General features: G+C 39.1%; 1 protein-coding gene across 1 annotated transcript in view; it reads left to right on the top strand.

Moving 5' to 3' along the window:
- The window catches only part of EP300 (E1A binding protein p300), a 62,019-nt gene that overhangs the window by 33,817 nt on the left and 4,639 nt on the right, over window positions 1-23,563 (top strand). The window contains exons 11-30 of the mRNA XM_039571623.1: window positions 147-224; window positions 1,041-1,150; window positions 1,667-1,822; window positions 2,880-3,323; window positions 3,820-4,008; window positions 4,906-5,062; window positions 5,605-5,723; window positions 6,924-7,163; window positions 7,708-7,796; window positions 10,221-10,301; window positions 12,442-12,498; window positions 13,918-13,995; window positions 15,035-15,102; window positions 16,539-16,689; window positions 17,243-17,389; window positions 17,779-17,892; window positions 19,507-19,672; window positions 20,298-20,462; window positions 22,521-22,682; window positions 23,141-23,422. Of these exons, the coding sequence (XP_039427557.1) occupies window positions 147-224; window positions 1,041-1,150; window positions 1,667-1,822; window positions 2,880-3,323; window positions 3,820-4,008; window positions 4,906-5,062; window positions 5,605-5,723; window positions 6,924-7,163; window positions 7,708-7,796; window positions 10,221-10,301; window positions 12,442-12,498; window positions 13,918-13,995; window positions 15,035-15,102; window positions 16,539-16,689; window positions 17,243-17,389; window positions 17,779-17,892; window positions 19,507-19,672; window positions 20,298-20,462; window positions 22,521-22,682; window positions 23,141-23,422 (3,053 nt within the window). The remainder of the gene's footprint in view (window positions 1-146; window positions 225-1,040; window positions 1,151-1,666; window positions 1,823-2,879; window positions 3,324-3,819; window positions 4,009-4,905; window positions 5,063-5,604; window positions 5,724-6,923; window positions 7,164-7,707; window positions 7,797-10,220; window positions 10,302-12,441; window positions 12,499-13,917; window positions 13,996-15,034; window positions 15,103-16,538; window positions 16,690-17,242; window positions 17,390-17,778; window positions 17,893-19,506; window positions 19,673-20,297; window positions 20,463-22,520; window positions 22,683-23,140; window positions 23,423-23,563) is intronic.

The raw sequence follows: 23,563 nt of genomic DNA, 5'->3' as shown, positions 1-23,563 counted from the left end.
GGACTCTTTAATAATGTTTAGTTACTGTATACATTTACTGTTGTTATACATGGGTTTTAATGTGTAATTCTCACTAAAACGTGTGGTGGATAAATCTTGGTGGTCTTCTGAATAACACTACCTTATTTCAATGTCTTTTTTCCCAGATGGTCCTCTTCCTGACCCAACCCTGATACGTGCCAATGTGCCAAACCAGATGATGAATCGCATGCAGGCACAGCCAGGTAAATATTTGAAGAAAATTTGCTACTGTGATTTTTTTAAAGGAACCCTGGAATTGGGCAGCTCTTACTGAAGCATCAGAGACCTTGTTTCACGTGCAGTTTTTACATTTGATTAAGAAAATAGCTATCTATATTGTATAATTCTTACATAACTATATAATAAATATATAACACTATCTCTAGTAGCATTTCGTCTTGTGATTTTGAGATGCACATTAGCTACTTGCTTTGTTAAATAAAGAGTTTGATGCTTTTGGAATTTCTGATCATGTGTGCATGGGGTGGTGGGATCAGCCAACTCAGGTGAGGACATGTTGGTAGCAGAGGGAATGTGGTGAGAATTACTGCTTGGGAAAAAAGGGCAGAACGTTTGTTACACATTCAATATGTGTTATAGCCAACATGCAAAGTAATTGAAGTTAAGATACAGTTTGAGATTCAATAAGTGAATTTCTGATATGTAATTAAGATAATGCAACTTTCTGTAGAAAGTTGATCTTCAACAGCAGGTGTGACAATCAGTATTTGTCACGTGTTACAGTAGTTCTTAAACTTAATGAGTTGTAATAACAGTGGAAACAGATGTCTTGAAGGGGAAAAAGCTGATCTGTATTCTGAAAGAGTAGATAGCTTGAACACTATATTTAAAATTACTCTACATAACTACTTAATAGAAGGCAATATTGAAATGATTGAAAGCTGGTTGCTAGAAAGCAAAATTAGAAAGAAACAGCATTTCTTCTCCAAATGTTGAATGGTGCCTAAAGGAGATTTCAGGCCTTCGTTTACAAGTGGTTTTTTGGCACAAACTCACAGGAATGAATCAGTTTGGCCAGATGAACATGCAGCTGTCACCGATGGGACCCCGACAAACCCCTCCTCTTCAGCACCCTGGACAGCTAAGTCAGGCTGGGGCCATGAACCAGGTCAGTGTGCCTTCCTGCCAGGGTTGAGTTCACAGGTTTGCTTCTCTTGACTCTGGTTTCCTTAAAAACAGTAAATAAAAGATGCTTAAAAATAAATCAAGCATCAATTCTTCATTCTCTTGGCCCTTTGGTTTCTGTCTTTTGCATATCCTCTTAAGTTCTGTCCAATATATAGTAAATCTTTACATCTTTGTGGTAAGAATTGCCTAAAAATTAAGTTGAAGTGGCTTTTTGTTGCATCCTTAAAACAAGGAACCAAAATAAATCTTAAGTCGTGGTCCCAATCTGAAATCAATATCCTTTTACTTAGCTTTTAAGAGAAATCATGAATTCTGTCTTTTGAGAGGAGCTATAAGCAGGCTTTTCATGTTGTATCCTACAGATAAGTGGCAAGCATCAATTTCTACAACACGATAAAAGTTTTTGGTGGGTTTTTTTGTTTTTTTTTTTTTTTTTGTAAAATGTTATGAAGGTGTATGCATATTGTGTGAAATGAGTTCCTTTCTTTTCCAACAGATGGGATTTCCTTCACGTATGCAGCAACCAGGAGTTGGCCAGCCTTCTGGTCAGAATCAATTTCTACAACAGACTCAGTTCCCTGCTTCTTCCCCGGGAATGAACACAGCGAGCATGGCTATGACTCAGCCTGGCAATCAGACACCAGTATCTCAAGTAAGTTTCTGATTTCTTGAAGTGCTGTTAGTGAGCTTTGTCATATACTGATTATGTTTGTTCAGTTTGTAGTAATGGAGAAAAGCTTGTTTCCTCAAGAGACTGTTGGAATTATAGTCAACCAAATTAATTTATTGAGGCTTTTCATTTTCATGATCTGGCACTGGGAATGGCAAGGGTGAAATATTGTTGACTTGTTCTCAGGCTTAATTTTAAGTGTTAGAGAGGAATTGGTTTTGGTTTGTTTTTATGGAGCAAAGAAGAAATTGTGACTGTGTGCAGTAGTTAAGATTCTCTTGCTGAACAGCGAAGCAGCAGAGCCTGACAAACTAAGATGTGGTACAATAAGTCATAAAAAAGCATGTCTGTCCAGGCCTGTGTGTTGCTGGCTTTGGGGGATTAGGAGGGTTATCACTACTGAAGATCTGAACTTACAGTCTAGCAGTTTCCTTTCTGTCCTCTCCCTCTCCCTTTTCAGCAAGAACCTTTCAGGCCAGGAAGAAGTAGGGAACGTCAGTTTGCTTCTCACTGATGCTTCTTCCTAGTTTGCAGGCAAGATTATTGTGGAGTTACAGTTTTTTTTCTTGACCAATACAATTTTTTTTGTAATTTTATAATGGTAGAGTTACAGCTGTACTTATTTGTGATGATAAATTCAGTTTCTAGTCTTGGGGGTGGAGACATGGGCACGCCAAGTGTATTTGAATGCAGTTTTTCACTGTGTGGTGCATTGTCCCGTATTCAGGATGTACAAATCTGCAGTTTTAGAAAGAAATGCTTTGCGAACCATGAGTGTAGGTGTGCCATTTTTAAAATATAACAAGTATAAGTTATTCTATTAAAACTTCTCTAAGAGAGATTAATAAATTATAAAACAGCCTTATGTTTGTGTAGAACAAAATAAGTAGACCATTTCTGCTTTTGAAAGAGTTTTTAAAAGTAAACAAATAGTTGTCACATTTTTTTAAAGTACGCTGTGGAAAAGCAAACATTTGACAGTAATTTCTCCTGCGTTTCTATTTCAAGTCATTGCAAATGTGTACCTGTTTTCCCACAGGCACAAATGACCAGCGCTTCCTGTCCTGTGAACTCTCCTGCAATGGCTCCAGGTTCTCAAGGGAGCCATATTCACTGCCCACCTCTTCCACAGCCTCCCATGCACCGAAATTCTCCTTCTCCGGTACCTAGCCGAACCCCAACACCTCACCACACGCCCCCAGGCTTGGGATCACAGCAACAGCAGGCGGCAGCAGCGGCTGCCACCACTGCCCCCACACCTGCTCCTCAGGCAATGCCACCTGGACCACAGTCCCAAACTATGCACCCCCCTCAAAGGCAGACTCCAACACCTCCGCAGGCACAGCTGCCTCCACAAGTCCAGCCTCCAGTTCCAGTTACCCCTTCTGCAGAGCAACAGCAGCAGCCCTTGTCACAGCAGAGCACGACTGCATCTGTTCCCACACCAACAGCACCACTGCAACCTCAGCACCCCACAACACCTGTAAGGAAATACTTTTAATTGTGCTTTCCCTGCAAATGTTTGTGTGTAAGGTTTAATTTTCAGTTGTGTGCTCCTGGCATGTTTAATATTAAAATAGGGCAGGTTTTTTGTATTTGGGGAGTAACCTTTTTTCATCAGGACAAGTCTGTAGATCATCTGTTGTTTCCAGAGGGGAAGCATTTTCAGAATTCTAGTGCATGTTTTGAAATTCACTGTGAAACATAGATGAGACTTTTGGTTATGTCTACATAAGCATAGTGCTTGTATACAATAGGAAAACAATGTCATTTTCTATATACCAGGCCTTCCAGTGCATGCTTCTGATGCATGTTTTCCGATAGTTGAGGTTGTGGGACATTTTATTCTTCAGGGAAGGCAAATAGAAGGAGTAGAGTGCTTTTAAACTTGGTGGAAATGCAGTATAGGTAAAACATAGATTAGAGAAAGAAAAATAGGTTCATTAAAAGCCTGCTTGTAATGTGTTTTGTTTCCTCAGCTTTCACAGCCAGCTGTGAGCATTGATGGGCAGGTATCCAACCCCCCATCCACCAGCAGCACAGAGGTGAACTCTCAGCAGACTGTTCCAGAGCAGCAGCAGCCACCCTTGCAGGAAGTGAAAATGGAGATTAAAACAGATGAAGGGGAACCGGAACAAACAGAGATGCAAATGGAGGAGAAACCTGAGGTGAGATTATTCTACCCAATATCTGGTCAACACCTTCATCTAGTACTGCTGGATGCTGTCATTCCTTCCAGAATTCAGTGAGAGCTCTAGGTGCTACCTGCTGCTGCTGCGGTTTTGATTGTTGTCTTTTGCCTTATTCCTAAAGAAGTGTTTTCTGGTGAAATTGTGGTAGAAGTCAGTGGCTACAAGAAGGACCATTATAATGTGGTTGCTATGAAGCTTTGCTTTGGTAAATACCAATGTGAGAATGCATTCAGGTCAGTCCTATAGCTGTTAAAATAGCAGATACTAGCTAGGATGAGAGGAAATGGCTTCAGGTTGTGCCAGGGGAGGTTTAGATTGGATATTAGGAAAAATTTCTTCACTGAAAGGGTTATCAAGCATTGGAACAGGCTGCCCAGGGAAATGGTTGAGTCACCATTCATGGAGGTATTTAGATGATGTGTAGATGTGGCACTTTAGGGTATGGCATAGCAATGGACTGGGCAGTGCCATGTTAATATTGGACTTAATCTTAAAGGTTTTTTCTAACCTAAATGATTCTATATGTACATGGTGGGCTGCTTTACTGGGCTTTGACAACTCGTCACTGAGGACAGCTAGAAGTGTGGCTGCCAGTCACATCCTCCTGGTGTATGAGAGGCTGTTAGAACTGCCTGAAGAGCTGGAGAGGTACCCATGTGTCTACTTGCAGCTCAGAACTTGTTAGCAGCTCATTGCTACTACTGCAGTGTTTAAAGATGCATTCTAACACATTTGCTCAAGTTTTAGGCGAGTTTTGCCTACAAAGGAGATAGAAGAGTGGGTGGGCAGCATGACAGATAGGTTTAAAGGACAGAAATGTGGATGGGTGGCCTCCCAGAAGATTTAAGTGACAGGCTCCAAACTACTTTCTAGGTGAAAGTAGAACCAGTCGTGGAGGAATGTAAACCAGACCCAATGGAGCAAGAAGAGAAGAAACCTGAAATGAAGACTGAAGTACCAGAGGGTGAAGAAAGACCAACTACTCCAGCAACTCAGTCTTCTCCAGCAGCTGGGCAGTCTAAGAAAAAAAGTAAGCAGAAACACTGTTTTTACTTAAATTCACTGCATCTCCCTAGAGAAATCTCTGCAGGAGAAAAAAACCTGGGCTTTCCTTTTTGGTACTTAGTGGATTATGTGGTACTTACAGGGATTGTTCTTTGTGGCTTTTGGACAAAAATATTAACTAAGACAAGTGCTTATAATTGGCTTTGGCAAGTTCTTTAAGCCTTTACAATTAGACACTAAGCCATAGTAAAATTGTCAATACAATGGAGATTTGAAATACTCAGTTACAGATTCTCTAGACTATTTTTTTTTCATGGGGCCTCCGAGAGGGGATGTATCTGCAATGTGAGCAATCTCTACTCATCAATGTCTTCTCATGAGCGCCTTTTCTTCAGGTGATCATTTTAATATCCTCCTCTCAACTCAGTGTTGCAGAGGATAAACAAGCCATGCTAAGTACCTTAAACCCATCGTCTGTAGCCTTTTTCCACAGACATCACATTTTCTAGCAGGTTTCTTCCTTCCAGCTGTTTCTGCTATCTTTCTAATGTTGATTGTTTTCCAAAGTTTTCAAGCCAGAGGAGTTGCGGCAGGCACTTATGCCAACACTGGAGGCACTTTACCGTCAGGATCCGGAGTCTCTTCCATTTCGACAGCCTGTGGATCCCCAACTACTAGGAATTCCTGTGAGTGTCTTAGTAAGATAGTTTCCTGGTTTTAATTCAAAGCTACTGTATTTTGACATACCTGTTTGAGAACAGCTTACATCTGTTTTGTTAACATCTTTATATTGATGCGTTTGGGGAGGTTTAGCTTAGGCAGTGGAACATACAAGGTCTAACTTAGGAAAGTTTGTTTGGTTCTGTTTTCCTTTTAATAAATACGCAGATATAGCATGCACTGGAATGATTTACCAACAGAACCCCAGTGCTGTATGGGCTTTTTATTGTTGTTGCTTCATATTATGATGTTTTTATTGCTGAATTTCATAGGTGTGTCTCATCATGTATAAATCTTGTCTGAAGATGTGGGAAATTAAGCAGATCAAACCCACTTAAAAATATCCATTAATGGTTATCTGTAATAGGAAAGGAAGAGACTATTTAAGTTGGAGGTTTGTTAAGGTTAAATTTTCTGCTGGTTTTAGAACTGTCTTGAGAAGACAATTATCATTCAGGGATCTGTGTTTCTAAACTCTCTGAATTGACCACACAAGATAGATGTAGAAGTCCATTTTAGGTGCTTCAGACAATGTTTTTTGCCTGAAAGAGTTTTTGTTTGGTATTGGTGTGGGGGTTTTTTTAAGGCAAATGCTGCAAAATTTCAAGGCCTGCTGTCTTACAAGCATTTATACACTTGCTAATATTTTTAACAAGCTTTCAATTGACTGTCATTCGGCAGACTTTTGTAGAAGTTTCACCATAATTGATGGTGGATTGGGAAAGGGCATTCTTTAGAGGAGACAGGATAAGTTTTATCATAGAATAAAGGTGTTTATTTTTGTTAGGTTTTCTGGGCTACCAAAAACAGTTGCTTTACATTAATGCTCTTGTGTATTTCTTTGGATCACAATGGCTGCAAAAACTTTGGCATTTTCTACTATTTGTAATACTTGTTTTGCTGATTAAAATTAGAGTGACTTGATTTCATTAGTTGTGAATGAGCAACAGCACCTGAGAAATAAAGGAATAAGGAAAAGAAAGCACTGGGGAATTACATGATATTACTTAGAGATTGCATTCTGTGTGTCACAAGCAGTTTGACTATCAAGTCAGGGAGGAACCTGTTTTTCTTGATTAGAAGAATTTATACGCTGAGAATGCACATGCTGTCATGTCACAACATAGTTCTCTAGTAGGGTTTTAATGTGCTGTGTATTCTTGCAGGATTATTTTGACATAGTGAAGAACCCCATGGATCTTTCTACCATCAAGAGAAAGCTGGACACAGGACAGTATCAGGAACCGTGGCAATATGTAGATGACATCTGGCTCATGTTCAATAATGCCTGGTTGTATAACCGCAAAACATCCCGGGTATACAAGTACTGTTCCAAACTGGCAGAGGTGTTTGAGCAAGAAATTGACCCAGTTATGCAGAGCCTTGGTTACTGCTGTGGAAGAAAGGTAAGAAAGTAAATATCTTTAGTCTGATGCTTGCTTCCTTGAATTGAAGGGGAAAAATAATAGTAGTTGCAGTTGTTATCAGTTATGGTATGTCAAAAATTTCCCAGGGTTTAGCAATCCTGAGTAATCTGAATTTGAGTATTTTGTGGATCTTCTAGCTAGTCCTTAAATAATCTATTTGTATATAAGCCCTTGCAGGATAAAAAGTCAGCAACAGAAGGCTTATTTGATTAGGGCAAACTTTTGCTATTGCAAATTAAACAGGTGTGTTTTTATTACTGCAGAAGTTCTGTATTTCACTGTATATTGAAACTGTGTTTCCCTTGTCTTGTTTTGATGTGCTTTCTGTCTTTGGAGAAGAGTTAACTTGAGAATAACAGCCCACTTAATGTCTTTTGTGACTAGCACTTCATACACTTTGCTGTACAGAGAGATCTGTGCACAGAGTAAGGTGGAAGTGTTCACTGTCTGGGTCACACTTGCTTCCCACGGAGAGCAAGTGAAAATGTGTGTGAGTACTAAGTCGACCCATTCCTCTTTGCAGTTGGAGTTCTCGCCACAGACTTTGTGTTGCTATGGCAAACAGCTATGCACGATCCCTCGAGATGCCACTTACTACAGTTACCAGAACAGGTAAGGAAAACTCAATTGTTGCAGTTTTGTGCATGCTGCAATCAATCTGTTATAGGCATGCATGTATTTACATAGACACCCTCTTTATATGTGTACACCTTTGTTTTAAGATAAAATCTTTTGCTGGAACTGCTCTTGAATAGTTTGCCTTGTGTGTTAATAAAGATTTCTTTGAGCAAAAGTTCACTGCAGCCTTTGCTCTTCCTCTTTTGTTCGCAGAAATGTTACGTTTTACTACATTTTGATCCTGCATTTTGATGCCTGCAAATCATATATACAAGTCTGTTGCTTTGCTTCCTACTGTGTAGCAGTGTTTTTCATGCAGAACACTGAGTAGACCGTGCAGAAAGTGTATTAATGCTCGTAATACATATTATTTTTGGCAAGTCTTTGTTTTTCTCGTGATGTTAACACCAAAGAACAAACTTACTTCTGTATTGCACATCTTAATTGGAAGATCTGTGTATTCAGGTCTTCAGCAGATTGATGCTTGCTTTTTCTCACAAAGTTTCCTAAAGGGAATTGTCTTGGCAGTAGCTATCAGTAGCTCTGTAAAATGCTGTCACTTCTACAGCTCTTTGGAGCATCTTTTTTACTTGGGGTTTATTAAAGGATTTAAATTTACTTAACTTCTGAAAGGAGGTTTCTTGCTAGTCATCTCTGCCAGCTGGGGAAGTGTGGCAGGAAGAAGCAGGCAAACACATGCTTTAACACTGCCATATTCCCTTGCCTGTCACCAGAATGTACCTGCTAGAGCAGAGGACTGGTTATTTCCAAGATCCATACAATTATTTAGTTCCTGCTCTCCATTCATTCCAATACCTCAAACAAAAAAAACAACCTGCCCCAAAACAAACCACAATAACAAAAACGTGGAGGATTTTACCCTAAAGCCAAGATTTTCCAAGAATTGTAGTTTCCTTAAGCACCTGGTCAGATGAAAGCAGTGAAAGATTATACAAGTTATATCTTAACCTTTTAAGGCTTCATAAAGGGTTATAGCAGCAAATGGTGTTTTTTAAGCTTTTCCTATTTCTTTAGTCCTATAGAGTATCCCACAATAGCTATTGTAGTTTTAGATTTGTATGTAGCGTAGAGCTTGTCTTGTCATGTCAGTATCTTCTGCTTATGTTTGTCTGTGGGCAAGTACTAGATGAACCAAAAGACTATTGCTCAGAAATCTGACATTTGACGCATTTTCAAATGTTAGAAGGGAATCTTTGCATTGTAACAGGTGCCTACGTGTGACTTGTAAATTACATCATATATATAGATGCATATATCTATAGACTGAAATGTATAATTCCAGAAGTACTGTTCTCTGCATTATCTCAGATTAAAACTGGGAAAGAAGGTTGAGACCTGTCTTTTTAGCCTAACAGTTGCTAATAACACAGATTTGTGTGGCTTTGTAAAGAACTTGTTTGAATGTTTTATTTCTATTTTTAGCTATCTTGTGCACTCAATTAGCATGCCTTATAATGGAGAAGCCACAGTTTTAGAACATTTTTGAAGGCTAGGGTACAATCTTGAATTCACCTCTATTTTATTGAAGTACAAATGAAATCTTCCTCTGTAATGCTGTAGTGATGGCTGGACTGTTCTATGTGCAGACTATGATATGGAATCATATCCATGTAGACCATTATGTGTCTAGTTAATGTTAGTTAACAGAGTTTGACAGTTCTATTAGTCTGTAAGACTTTTGAGGACAGATGTTATTGTTCCTAAAGTTTCTGGTATTTAGCTTTCCCTTTCTACTGGGAGAGAATTCTGTGACCTTTCAGCATTTATACATTTAAGATGGAAGACTACCTCTCTTCCATTGATCTCCTGCAGATCCTCCTCCCAGCAGAACTGCTGTGCTGATGTACAAGTCAGAGTAGCAGTTCCTCCTTCCTCCTGCTCTTTCCCTGTCTCATTTTAATTCTTTGCTGTACGTGGCATGGATTATTAAAATGAAGAGGGTATGGGTATGCTAAAATGGAATACTCTTGTTTAATTTGTTTTTATCGTTTGCTGCTTGTGAACCCATTTGAGAGATTTAATGCTAATCTGTGCTTTGCCTTGGCTTTCTGCTTTGTGTTGTCTTGTCTTGCTTCTATGTTTTTGTTTTTGTCCTGCAAACCGCCATTTCTTTGTTCGTGTGTGTGTTATTTTTTTAATTTCTCCTTCATGCTTGTCATTGTCTGCACTTGGCTTTGATTGCGCAAAAAAAAAAAAATCCAAACCAAAATACCAAACCAACCAAACACAATGTGGGGCCCATAAATCTGCATCATTGAATATCCTTGTCGCCGTTGATGACCTGCTCTCTGCTCCTGTCCCTTCCTTGGCCTGCTGTGATTGGTGGCTCCGTTGCTTGACTTGGGCTGTGTTGTGTGGACGGAGCAGTTCACCCAAATATGGCCTTCTTGCTGACAGGTATCATTTCTGTGAGAAGTGCTTCAACGAAATCCAAGGGGAGAGCGTTTCTCTGGGAGATGACCCATCACAACCTCAAACGTGAGTTATTTGTGTTTGCTTGGGCTGTGCTTTCGTAAGCTGTATCATGGCCTCCAGTGCTTTCTGTAGGGAAGGAGTTCAGCTGTAGGTTTTTAGGCTAGTAGAAGGTAGATGATACATCCTTCATAAAAGCCTGGACTTGTGCTTGTCTTGAAAACCCGGACTGACTGAACTAGTCAAAAATAAGCACTTAGTGCTTAAAATTGCAACTCTGCCAATAGAAGGGAAAGAAGAAAATGGCTTTTTCCTTGAAAAAAAGTGAAAGTATTCTACTGCAGAAAAATAACCATGCCTGCAGGCAAGTATGTGACAGACATAGCTTGAAATGTCAAATGTACCGTTTTCTTTATACACTAGCTATGCTATTAAACTTGTATTCAACATCAGGTGGTTTTTCATCCAAATCAGAAGCAGGCAACCTCCTTTTGCCATACAAATACTTCACTGCTGGAATGCCATCTGCCTATGAGAAATGCTGTGCAGTTGTTGAGGAGAACACAGTAAAAGGCTGTGCATGTTGCCATGTTGCTGGCAAACTGTTGGGGCAGTCTCTCATTTTGCTGTATCCTCCTCATACCTCCCCCCCAAAAAAATTTTGAAACTGAATTTTGGGAGACTAAGGAATCTGTTGAGGGACAAATGAGTGCCAAGCAGTTACTCTTTGAGCTGTTCAAGAATTCCCTTTGGGGGAAGGCAGTGGAACTACCCTGCAGGTAGAACAAAATGAGGAATTCAGGAAAGTTTGAAGCCAGGGGGAGAGTTGTTCAAGTTGGTAATTGGACAAATTGAGTTAACTTTCATTTGGAACCAGATCCTGGATGCACTAATGGATACATATAGAACAGTACTGGAAGTATCTGTTTGGGCTTGGGATGATGTAAGTGTACTGAAAGAGGGTAGATTGAGATTAGATACAAGGAAGAAATTCTTCATTATGAGGGTGGTGAGGCACTGGAACAGATGGCACCAGGAAGTTGTGGATGCCCCATCACTGGAAGTGTTTAAGGACAGGTTGGATGGAACTCTGAGCGACCTGGTCTAGTGGAAGGTGTCCCTGACAATGGCAGGGAGTGATGATCTCTTAAGGTCCCTGCCAGCCAAAACCATCCTAGGTTTCTGTGATCTGCCTTTCTGGAAGGAAAAAGGAAGAAATAATGTTGTATGCTGGTCAGTACAATGGGCCATGTCCCTGTGGGTAGGTGGATTGCTATTCTAGTAGAAGTAAAGATCCAAAGTTTAATCCATATAGTCATAGAGTACGTCATAGGAATATACATGGTGGGTCCTGTTTAAGTTCCATGCACCATATTATAAGAATAGTTTGAGGTAATTGAGATATTTAACTTCATCATTTGTTTTATAAGGAGCTTCAAGTATTCTGCAGGTGGCACTATTCAGAATAAACACTGAAATAAAAGGAGATAGTAAGGTTAATTCATCTCGTGCAAATTGGAGTGAGTCTGTGTCTGCTTCTCAGAGAGGGACATACTGATCTTCTTATGTTATGCAGAGCACTCTTTGGGGTAAATTCTCACAGATTTGAGTATTCTTGTATGTTCTGAACCAGCTCATTTAAAATATACTTGTGACCTCACTGTCAAAAAGATGGGATTTTAGGCCTTGAAAATGATGTAGGGAAGGTAAAGATAATGTGCTGTGGTGGCTGGGTTGGGGTTGCAGGGTTTGGAAGCTGAAATTTATCCTTTGAAGTCGATGTAGGAGGAGGGATAGGGGAATCTGAAAAAAGAGAACCTACCTTTCTCAGTAATCAAAGATAACTGGAATTCTCTGCCTGCAGAATATGAGGCATATCAAGTAGTCTTTTCACTGTTAAATACTGATTAGACCTATCCAAAACTTGAATTGTCAGCAAGCTTTAATATTTATCCTGTAGTAAAACTGAATAAGGGAACAATGTTGCTCTCTACAAGAGAAAAATAATGTTTTTCACAGACAAAGTGGAGTGGTGTATACTTCAGTTGCCTGTCACTGTGTAAATATAATTACTTTCTTTGTAGTGCCAGTGAGTGTTTAAAAAATCTGCTTGTAAGTTTTGTCTTGTTTTGTGGATAGGTGTGGTATGGCATGAATGTTTGTTGTCTTGTGTTAAAACTGAGTTTTATTGCCTGTTTCTCCATAGCACGATAAACAAAGAACAATTTTCAAAAAGGAAAAATGATACACTGGATCCTGAACTGTAAGTATTGCTGTCACTCTTTGAATGATCCTCATGCTATTATAATTACTTTGTAAGATATGTGTTATTCATCCACCATGGGTTTTGTCTTTGTTTTCCAATTTCATGGAACTCTGTTAGTATGTAGAGGCTGCTCAGTAGTCAGCAGATCTGGCATTCTGTGCTGAGAACCCAAACCACCATGGCTGTGCTTGAGAAATATGTAAAACTGGGTGTATGGGCTGAAATCACTCCATTTTGTTGTCTTGCATGTGGATTCAACAGAAGGATGAATGCAGATAGCTCTGCTTTGAAACTTTGGTGTGGCAAATGCTAAGTCTCAGAACTGATTGGAGTCATTTGGCAGTAGCTCTTACTGCTGTTGGCTTTTCTAGTTGCTGTATTTTACAGGCAGCTGTAATAGAAGGAAAAGTTGTTATATTTTGAATCAGCCAGTTCTTCTGTACTTCTCTGAAAGCAGAACTGTAGTCATTCAGTAACATTAAAATGATGGTGACTCAGCTGCCTTTTTTGATATTTTTGAAACTGCTTTACATGGTCCTGCATCATACACCTGTGCTGCTACTCTGCAAACATTATCTTCATTCTCAAATGAATGAGCAAAAAGGGTGTTTTTTATTCCCACACCATCCTTCTAAAGGCACAAGGGTCAGCCAGTTCTTCTGTTTTACAAGGGCTGTGGGAAGGGGAGAACAGTAGCTTGATTCATAATTTTTCTTTCCCTTTGTTAAAATGAAGATAGGATATAAGCCTAACTTACAGTCTGATACCACATGCTCTACACAGATTACAACTACTCATTCAAAGTCTCAAACTTTTAGACAGGCATGTTCAAAAGGAGTCAGATTGTCCCAATATCTGAAGCAACCTTAGGTATTTTGGAGAATTATATTCACCAACATCTGGGAACTAGACCATATGACTTATCTCAGTTGTCCTTAAATCTCTGCTAATCCTCTGAAAGTGACTTAGATACTCGCTTCTGTGTTCTTCCTTCCCACCTTTCTGTAGCATATTTGCAATGTACCCCAGGGTTCAAGCATAGTGGGGTAACTAACAGCCAAGTATTTCACCTGGTTCTTCCTTTCTAGCATGCGAATCCATTTTCCTCTACTCTTTATGGCAACAAGCAGTTTACAGATTTTATCCTTAAAAGGGCTTCACTTGAAAAAAATGAGTGGATGGTGATAAGACAAACAAATGGTAATAATAATGTGTCCCTGCATAGTCTGCCTGACTTGAGCTGGCAGGTTCTTAATTTTTTCTGAAGGCTGTTCTCAGCATAGATGTGCCCTCTATGTTAAATAGACTCAAAAGCCTAAATGCTAGAAGTGCTCTAATAAAATCTTACAAAATATACAAACAAGTAATGATACTACTAACCTTTGCTTCCTTTTGCCTTTTTTCTGCCTTCTACAGATTTGTTGAATGTATAGAGTGTGGAAGAAAAATGCACCAGATTTGTGTTCTTCATAATGAGATAATCTGGCCTTCTGGGTGAGGAATTTCTCCTTATTAAGTAGATAGCATATTTACTATGTGGTAGAGCTCATGCATAAAATTCCTTATATTGCTTATATTTAAAAGACTGTTTAATGGAAGAAGTTACATTCCCTGAAAATTTTACACAATCTAACATCAAATTTAGACAGTATATCTTACAGTGTTGTGTGGGAAGTTTTCTAATCTTTAATGTTTCCAGTGCTTTGTGTGGAAGAGAGCATTTCAGCATTTTATGTTTAGAGATGCTAGCCCTTCATGAAAAGACATTTTTAGTTCTGGTAACAGTTTCAGACTGACCTGTTTTCTGTACAAATCATACTGCTTTGTCATCTTCAAAAAATTTTGTAACAACTGAAGGGTTTAACAGGTAAATGAACTTTTTTGACCTCAGCAATCAGATTAAATTTCAAAACCACTATAGTTTTCTTTAGATACTTGACGGTTCTTGATCAAAATACTGGGTTTTCTTCTGATTGATTTAAAAACTTTTAAAAGGATGATAAATTGTATGTTGGTAAAGTTTTATAAGAGCTTAAATGTCTCATTTATTGTCAAAAAAGCTGTGAGTTCTAGCATTCTGTTGTCCTATCCACATTGCTGCAGAAGAGGGTGGATGTCCTGTAACTGGGGAAGAATCACAGAATCATTTCAATCTACAGTGTATTTGGGCATTTAGAAAAAAAAATCAGCCTTTTGCTTGGTGTTGCAGTGTCTTATCTTCATCAGAGACAGCAGTTTGAGCCTATTTGCTCCAAGAACACTTTGAGCTGATATTGTCAGACCTGCCACTGGAGACTTTCCTGGGCTTTTGGGTGGTGATGTGGGTGACTGATAGAAGATGCAGCACCTGGAGCTTAGATCCTCCTCTGCAGCTTTGAAACAGTTGGGCTGTTCTTTGTGCTTTTATTTCAAATTTCAGTTAAGGTATTTTCCAGATAAGATCTGGTGAAAGATTTTGCTTCTAATGGTAAAATGCTAGAGAACTTGATGGTCTGACTTGGGATGACTTCGTGTTCTCTCTTGTTTGCTTCAGCTTTGTCTGTGATGGCTGCCTAAAGAAAACGGGACGAACCAGGAAAGAGAACAAATTCTCTGCTAAAAGTAAGAGTCTGACACTTGTACAAGCAAATTTAAATAATATGTTAAGAATGGAGAAGAAGTGGCTTTTATGCTTGTGTTGCATTTAGGTTTTTTGGAGCTGAAGGAGGATACTTTTGGTCAGTTTTGACCGTCAGGTCTGTGGTGTTCAGAATGTTTGCATTCACAGGTGGTGGTGTTAGCTAACAGTCTGTTTTAGAGGGCTAACATACTGTTTTAGAGCACTTCTACTGCAAGGTACGCATCCTTTTATCTCAATTGCAGTATCAATGGCATTGGGAAATAGTTGATGTGTGACTGCAGTCTGACTTAAATTTTTGATAACACGTTCAGGTCACTGTGACTATTGCTGCTCTTAAAAGCTTTGATGGAGATAAAGGTTATATCACCTGGTGACAGAACTCTAGAGACATTTCTTCTTGATCAAGGCAGCTGATTTGAAGGCAGCGTAGGAGGAAATTTGTGTAGTCATTGTCCATCTGTTCTGTAGACGAAATAAGTCTTTCAGAAACTTCTTAGAATGGTGTACTTCTTAGAAATAATGAGGATTTATGTTTCTACTGAAATTTTTAAAATTCTGGCCAACCAATAGCATCAAAATTCAGCAAACTATTCAATGAATGGCTTCAGCATCTGAGTCTTTTCAAAATCTCCAGAATCAAAACTCCCTAGAGTCACTAAGAACACAGGAAGAATACAAGGGTTCTTTTACCATTTCTATCGGTTTTTGTTTCTAGCAACCTGAAAGCATAGTTAACGTAGTAGAGCAGTGCTTAACCAAAAGATGTCAAATTGGAAAAATGAAAAGCTGGTGGATGTGTAACTCTACCAGAAGTAATGGCCAGTGTTGAGGCAGGCCCTGTTACATCAGAAGTTCTACTTTCCCTTTCAGCTTGAGGTTTTTGTCAGCTAATGTACTTCTTTTGTATGAAGATTGTTTGAACATGAGAAGCTTGTAAACTAAGTATGTTAGTTACAGATACAGTTGTATTTAGTTTTCCTTCCACTGTTGAAATACATTATTTTTGTGAGTGGAAATACTAACTTGGCTAATATGGCTTTATAGACAGAATATACTTCCAGATGCAATGTCTGCTCATGAAGATGTGTCTGAAAGCAGTGTTTTGTAATCCAGCTGAAGTAATTAATAACATCTATTCAGAAGAAACCTTAATTGTGGTTGACTTTTAAGACAAGATAGAAATTGGGTTGAAATACTGATTCTTTATTCATTTAAATAATGTATAAGCCATAAATGTGCCTGCAGGGGAAAGGCAGCTAACCCTAGCTAGAAGTGTTAGGGTTTAAAGATAAAGCTTTAATTTATGCTAACATACTGCATGTGTTAAGAGTTATTTTTCATCTAACATCTGAGTAGAGAAATCACATATGAACAGTTCAGTTTTGTATATGTTTAGAGCTGTATTTTCCTCCTGCAGGGTTACCAGCTACAAGACTTGGTACCTTCCTGGAGAATAGAGTCAATGATTTCCTAAGACGACAGAATCACCCTGAGGCGGGAGAGGTCACAGTTAGGGTGGTACACGCATCTGACAAAACTGTCGAAGTAAAACCAGGAATGAAAGCAAGGTATGTTCATTTCTAATTTTGCTTTCTTTTGGGGGAGATGGGAGCTGTTTGTACTTACATGATACACTTTGATTAAATAGAATAATTTAGGTTGGAAAGTGGCTCTGAACTTGAGTCCAGCTGTTACCCTAGCACTGCTAAGGCTACTGCTAAACCATATCTCCAAGTGCCACATCTACACATCTTCTAAATACCTCCAGGGATGGTGACTCAAACGCTTGCCTGGGCAGCCTGTTTCAATACTTGACAGTACTTTTTGTGCAGAAATTTTTTTCTAATATCCAGTCACAAAAGACTGTTGTATTCAAGACCTCATCACCAGCCAGTTCTTGACAAACAGGGGTTCCCGCAGGTTAATAATTTTTTGTGATGAGTGTCTTTTTCACAGTAAAAAGTGGCTGTCTTATATTTGAGTAGTCTATAAATATTTACCTTTCAAATTGCACTAAAATTACACTTACAGTAGCCCTCATCTTTGTTGGCTTCACCTGGTAACATGCAGTTTCTGATATGAGCATATATTTGATATTCCCCTTCACCCTCTGGTCTGCAGGTTTGTAGACAGTGGAGAGATGGCAGAGTCTTTCCCTTACCGAACAAAAGCGCTTTTTGCCTTTGAGGAGATTGATGGTGTAGACTTGTGCTTCTTTGGGATGCATGTGCAGGAGTATGGCTCAGACTGCCCTCCACCCAATCAAAGGTGAGGAACTCCATGAAAGTCTGTTGTATTTTGGCACTCTCTTGTTTGGATGAACCTCCTGTAGTTCTGTATAGAGCTTCTCTGTTGCTTATGTGAGACCCTTAGTGCTGTTAGGTTCTAGAAACAAAGCAGCTTCTGTAATGTTAGAGTTGCTTCTTACTGGGGATGCTGGCTGGCAGACAGTGTTGCCTTAAGGATCACTTACCTGTGTTCTCAAGGAAGGGGTTGGATAGTTTTAGGGAGATGAGGCTAGGATATCAAAAGAAGGCCAAGTTTCTAGAGGTAGGATCAGAGACTTTGCAGATTGCTGTTGTAATGGATGCTTCAGATATATAAAATAACATGAATAAACTTAAAGTCTCTGCTCTTTTTCACACTTTTTTTTTTAGGCGAGTGTATATATCTTACCTTGACAGTGTTCATTTCTTCCGCCCTAAATGCTTGAGGACTGCTGTCTATCATGAAATACTAATTGGATATCTAGAATATGTTAAGAAACTAGGGTAAGTATCTTATAACATTTTCTTCTGTGCTGCATTGTGCTGAGTAGTTCTTTTTGCAAATTAAATTACTACATCCTATAGTACAGAATATGGTGCCTAAGTATCCACCTGTGATAGAGTAATTTGACAACAACTGTGTACAGTTGAAAAGAAGAAAAAAAGGGATTGCAGGCTTTTCAGGGGAGGCCTCTGCTTCAGACATTTTTAGGTTTCCAGACTTATGTGAAACTTCCTTAAGTCTTAGTAGAAAAAGTGAGCCTGTTCTCTAGCCCATAAAATGTGTAGTGCCATGGTTTTAATTAGGTCATTCCTTTGGGCTAGCAAGTAAGTTCTTGCCCTTGTTTATAAGGAGAAAGGTAAGTGTATTTTGTCTGTACTGATTAGCTCTGTAACAGTTGTATAAGGCCACTAAGAAATCTTGAGTAGCTGAAATTGTGAGAAACCAAAGAGTTAGGAAAGAAAGAGGAAAATATACTTCGACAGCACAGAAGAACACAGAACAACTGCAGTAACAAGAAAGGTGGAAATTAAATTACCATGATTACTGAAGTAGAAAGGCCAGTGAAGTAAACATCACTCTACTGTCAAGGTGCCTAGTGTAGGTTGGTGGAGTTACTTGTGGAGACATTATTAGGGACTATGTTTAAAGTAGTTGATGAGAAAAGTTAAGAGAATTGAAATGGAGGTAAGTGGTACTATCTTCGGTACCTCAGTGAGGTGGTGTGTTCTTTACTACTTCAAAAGCATACATTAGGGTTCTTTCTGCTTTATTGTCTATCTTCTAATCTGTGAGTCTGTACAATTGCTGCATAAAACTCAAGCCTCAGCTTTACTTAATACTGTTTTCTGTGCTAATGGGTAACATCAGGTTCTCATTTTGGGAAAACAATCTTGGTCACGCAGTATCATCTCTCCATTCTCAGGCAGAAGGAATGACAACTGGCTGCAGCTCCCAGGGCTTGGGGAGGGTTCTGCAGAGCTGTTTCTCAACAGGGCAAGGATAGTTATTTTTCTCTGATTATTCTTCCTATTGGAGTTCTCTTCAAAAACTAATAGAGAAGAACTGAGGATGAAGAAGTGATCTTTGGTGTTACATTCCCTGCAGCTGCTACTATTTGGCTGTCATCTATCTTACTAGTACCCTAGATTGTGCACCCAATAGCATAGGTTGGCAGTGCCTGTTTATTCCCAAATGTAATTCTAAAACTTTTTGAAACTGATTCTCAAAACCCAGGGGATTTACAGTAGAAAAGTGAGTTCTGTCTTTAAGTAAATCTGTTTTTTAAATGTTGCCAGATAAAGAATTATTGCTCTGTCTCAAGCTTTCACTACTGAAATACCTAGACTCCATCTTTCTCCCATTAGTTAATTGGGAGATGGCAATTGCAGGTTTGTATCAGGCTTTGTTTTTTATGTAGGCTGTAAAATGTGCACATTTTACATATAAGTGCTCCATATATAGCGCTAGATTTTAGAAAATTAGTGAAAAGCTGGAAATGTTGAGTCCGGGAACAGCCGCCAGCTCGGTGGTGTCGCCACCTGGTGTCAGAGAGGAGAGCGCGCGAGCGTCCATTGTCAGTGCCCACATGTCCCGGTTTTGTTTGACCACTCCAGGTATACTACTGGACATATCTGGGCGTGCCCGCCCAGTGAAGGAGATGACTACATCTTCCACTGCCATCCTCCTGACCAAAAGATACCCAAACCCAAGCGACTACAAGAGTGGTACAAAAAGATGCTGGACAAGTCTGTGTCAGAGCGCATCGTCCATGATTACAAGGTGTGTTAAGTGTATGCTTGGGGAAGATTGACCAATCTTGTCTTGATTTCTTCCTTGCCCTTATGCATTGTGCCTGATTCTTGGTGTTTACTGCATTAGTTTTAAGTGAATTGAACACCAAAAGTTTAGAGTTAAAACATACTCTCTTCAAAACATGTAGCTTCTGAAATTGTTCTAGCAAGAAACTTGAAACGGTCCCTTAGAACAAAATAAATTATGGAGGAATACTGTGAAAGAGCAAAAGAAAATATATGGAATCTTCAATCTTCTTGTGTTAGAATTGCAGGGTTAGGATGCTGATGCAGTTAGAAATATGTAAATTTTTTTGAATTATCAGGACTTAAGGTAGTGTCAAGATTATGGTGATTATATTGTCTCAATTGGTAAGAAGGCTCATTGAAATCTAGGACACAGTAATGATTTATTTCTTCTGAGTGGGAATATTTGAAATGTATTTGACAAACTAACAGATGCACTTAGAATGTGCTCTTGTAAAATGAATTGAAATATTAAGCTTTCCTTTGTTTAGTCTGCTGATGCCTTTCCTTGTCACTCATTGAGAATGTTGCCTTTCGTTATGTGACTTGCAATACTGATAACCAAATGTGGTTTTGCACTCTTTTAGGATATATTTAAGCAGGCAACAGAAGATCGTCTAACAAGTGCAAAGGAGCTCCCTTACTTTGAAGGGGACTTCTGGCCTAATGTTCTAGAGGAGAGCATTAAGGAGCTTGAGCAAGAGGAAGAAGAACGAAAGAGAGAAGAAAACACTAGTAATGAGAGCACAGATGTAAGGATGCTTTTGCTATTTTATGATCTAATGTAAAAGTTCTGATTATATATGACTAATTATTAAAAAAAAAGAGGGGGGTAAGACACTCTGGTTAACTGGCTTTTTCACTTTTCACTCTAATATAAATTTCAATTTTACAGTTTATAAATTAGAGCTGCTAAAATACCACTAAGCTACATTTGGATGAATAGTGGGTGTTCATATGGCTATAAAATATCTAATTGCCAAAGGCAATTTTGTTGAAACAGCTGCTAGATGAATATTTTATTGCTGAAATCCAATTGTTATCAATGATCATGTTGCCACCTAAGCCTGATTTGGAAGTTTTTTCCTTAAGCATTAGCTTTTAAATAGTGGCTCAATCTTTTCTTTTGAACTTGGATGTTATAACACCAATCTTAGCAGAATGTTCTGAGAAAGTAATGGAAATCTGTGAGTTAGTACTTGACTCTCAATAGGTTTGTTTAGTAGCTTTAAGGCATAGAGGATCTGAAGCACAAATTACTGCTGAACTGTTGTTGGGCTACTTTAAGTGAGAGAAATTTCTCGCTGGTGTCTTGTGCAATTTTTTTTTGAGAATGTACAACTGTGTTATCACATTCAACAAAAAAACCCTCAAAAATAAAAGAGATGCCTCTTAATTCAACAATAAATTTGAAAATGAACAGATGCAGAATTTATGCATCTGCCTATCCTTGGATGTTCTGAGCTTTTATGGAAGAGGTGGTGAGTCCAAGGTAAGTTCAGTAGTTTTGCTCATGCAGTAGTACTTGTTAGTTAACTCTGTTTAAACACTGCTGCTTTGTCACCTTATCAGATACTAGATTATTTGGGGGGGTTAGAATTTTTTTGCTGGAAGATCTTTGGATCAGAAAAAGTTAACATTACAATTAAAAATTGTGATTCTCCTGTGCTGTTCTTTGCAATACCTTCTTTCAAGGACTTTGATTAAACAAAGTGCAGGAAATCAGGCAACATGATATCAAATTTGCATTAAGTAACATCTTTCTTAGGAAGGTATTGTTTGCTTTCCACATGGTATAGCTTAAAGGTCCTCATCTCTCTAATATACCAGAAACCACTTGTGAAGGACCATTTAGCTCTGTGTATGATGTTGGTCAATATTTAGTCAAGCCTTCACAGCAGTTTGGCCCCAAAATCCTGTGGTAGGGCAAGCTTGCAGTACATTACTATTTAACTTTATTATTATTACAAATAGTTTTTACTCTTTATCGATCCTGTGTTTCACTGTTGAAGAAGGAGCAGTAATAAACTGTACTGTCAAGTGACGTGATAGTCATTCATGTTCACTGGGAATTTCCATTCTGGCAAAGTTATTTTAAGCTTAGGAAAAATGCTTGTTTAGCCAACAATTACTTTGATCCTTGATCATCTTACGCTGTGGTGTTTTGAGGTGCTCTCTGAGCAGCCCAGCAAGGAATAAACTGTTCATTGCTAACAGAATATAGCTGAAATTAAGCTGACCTGTTTTGACTGTTGCAGGGTATGACAGGAGGCAGGTGCATGCTAGAAGTTGCACTACTAATGCCTTTTGGACTCAGAACAACAGCCTCGTACCAAAATCAGTTTAATGCAGTCTGTTAAAAGTACATCTGTCAGAGCTGTAGCAAACTAAATCTAGGTGGTTTAAGTCTTTCTTACCTTTGCTTAGTGCTATATCAATTGCACTTTTCAGTTATTTTTATTTTCGAATTGCATTGAGAATTCATCTACTAAACCTCTTTGTGATTGTCCAAGAGGTTCTTCACCATGTAGCTGTAGCAGACAAACAAGTTTCATTATATAATGTTTTGCCTGTACCTCCTGAGCATCTGTGCTTTTAATATTTTTAGATACATGTATTGCTGATCTTGATATCTTTCAGCATAATTCTAATGGAATTAATTTAATGTTCCTGGGGACCCTAGTATGTGTCTTCGGAGTAAATTCTTGTGAAATGTGTTTTGTCCTGCAGTTATAGAATATGTAAAAATAATAAAATGGTGATGTGGTGTTGCTTAGATACCTGACATAAAATATCTTTAAAATTGCTAGGTGAGCAAGGGAGACAGCAAAAATGCCAAAAAGAAGAACAACAAGAAGACAAGTAAAAACAAGAGCAGCTTGAGTCGTGGCAATAAGAAGAAGCCTGGCATGCCCAATGTGTCCAATGACCTCTCCCAGAAGCTGTATGCCACTATGGAGAAGCACAAGGAGGTAAGAGTTGATTGAATGAGAAATGTTTTTTACCTCAATAAAGAGGTGTACAAAGCTTTGATACTTCAAACAGAGTCATGCCCTGCAAATTATACAGGTTTGGCTGGAGAATTGAGTGGCTCACCCAGACAGACCAGTACCAGTAAGTCTGGGTGCTCTTTGCTGCAAGGGCAGTGGGAATAAATGCAGCTGTGCTCGTGCAGAAGTTCCTAACAGTCTAGATTGCCAGAGCAGTTCTACTGTTACTGTTTGGTCCAGTGCCCCTTACCTATTTCTTCAGAAGAAAGTGAACCTGCAGGGCACTCAGAGGTCTGAGATTTCCTGGGCCTCACAAGCACACCACCTGGCAGCCAGTTGTTCAAGTGTTAGCTGATCCCGGAACTGTACACTCTGTAATGAGGATTGGTGACCAAAACATCTTGATCAGTGCTGCCATATTAAGCCTTTTTATTTTTCAGGTCTTCTTTGTCATCCGTCTCATTGCTGGCCCTGCAGCCAACTCCCTGCCCCCCATCATTGAGCCTGACCCACTCATTCCGTGTGACCTGATGGATGGGCGTGATGCTTTCCTAACCCTTGCTAGAGACAAGCACCTGGAGTTCTCCTCACTACGAAGGGCTCAGTGGTCAACTATGTGCATGCTGGTGGAACTGCATACCCAGAGCCAAGATCGCTTTGTTTACACCTGCAATGAGTGCAAGCATCATGTGGAGACCAGATGGCATTGCACTGTCTGTGAGGTATGTTTGGTGAAGTTTTCCGTGCTTCTGTCCCTGTATCTTTATGCCCAGAGTGCTCTTTACCTGAATTCTCATTATTAACTGATGGAAAAAGATCTGTGCAGCTCATCTGCTGGCAGTTCAGAAAGGAGGGAAAACGTT

This window comes from Corvus cornix, chromosome 1A (genome assembly GCF_000738735.6).
Source record: "Corvus cornix cornix isolate S_Up_H32 chromosome 1A, ASM73873v5, whole genome shotgun sequence".
Taxonomy (NCBI): domain Eukaryota; kingdom Metazoa; phylum Chordata; class Aves; order Passeriformes; family Corvidae; genus Corvus; species Corvus cornix.
The sequence above is the reverse complement of the archived record's forward strand: the minus strand, read 5'-3'. Positions and strand labels throughout refer to the sequence as shown.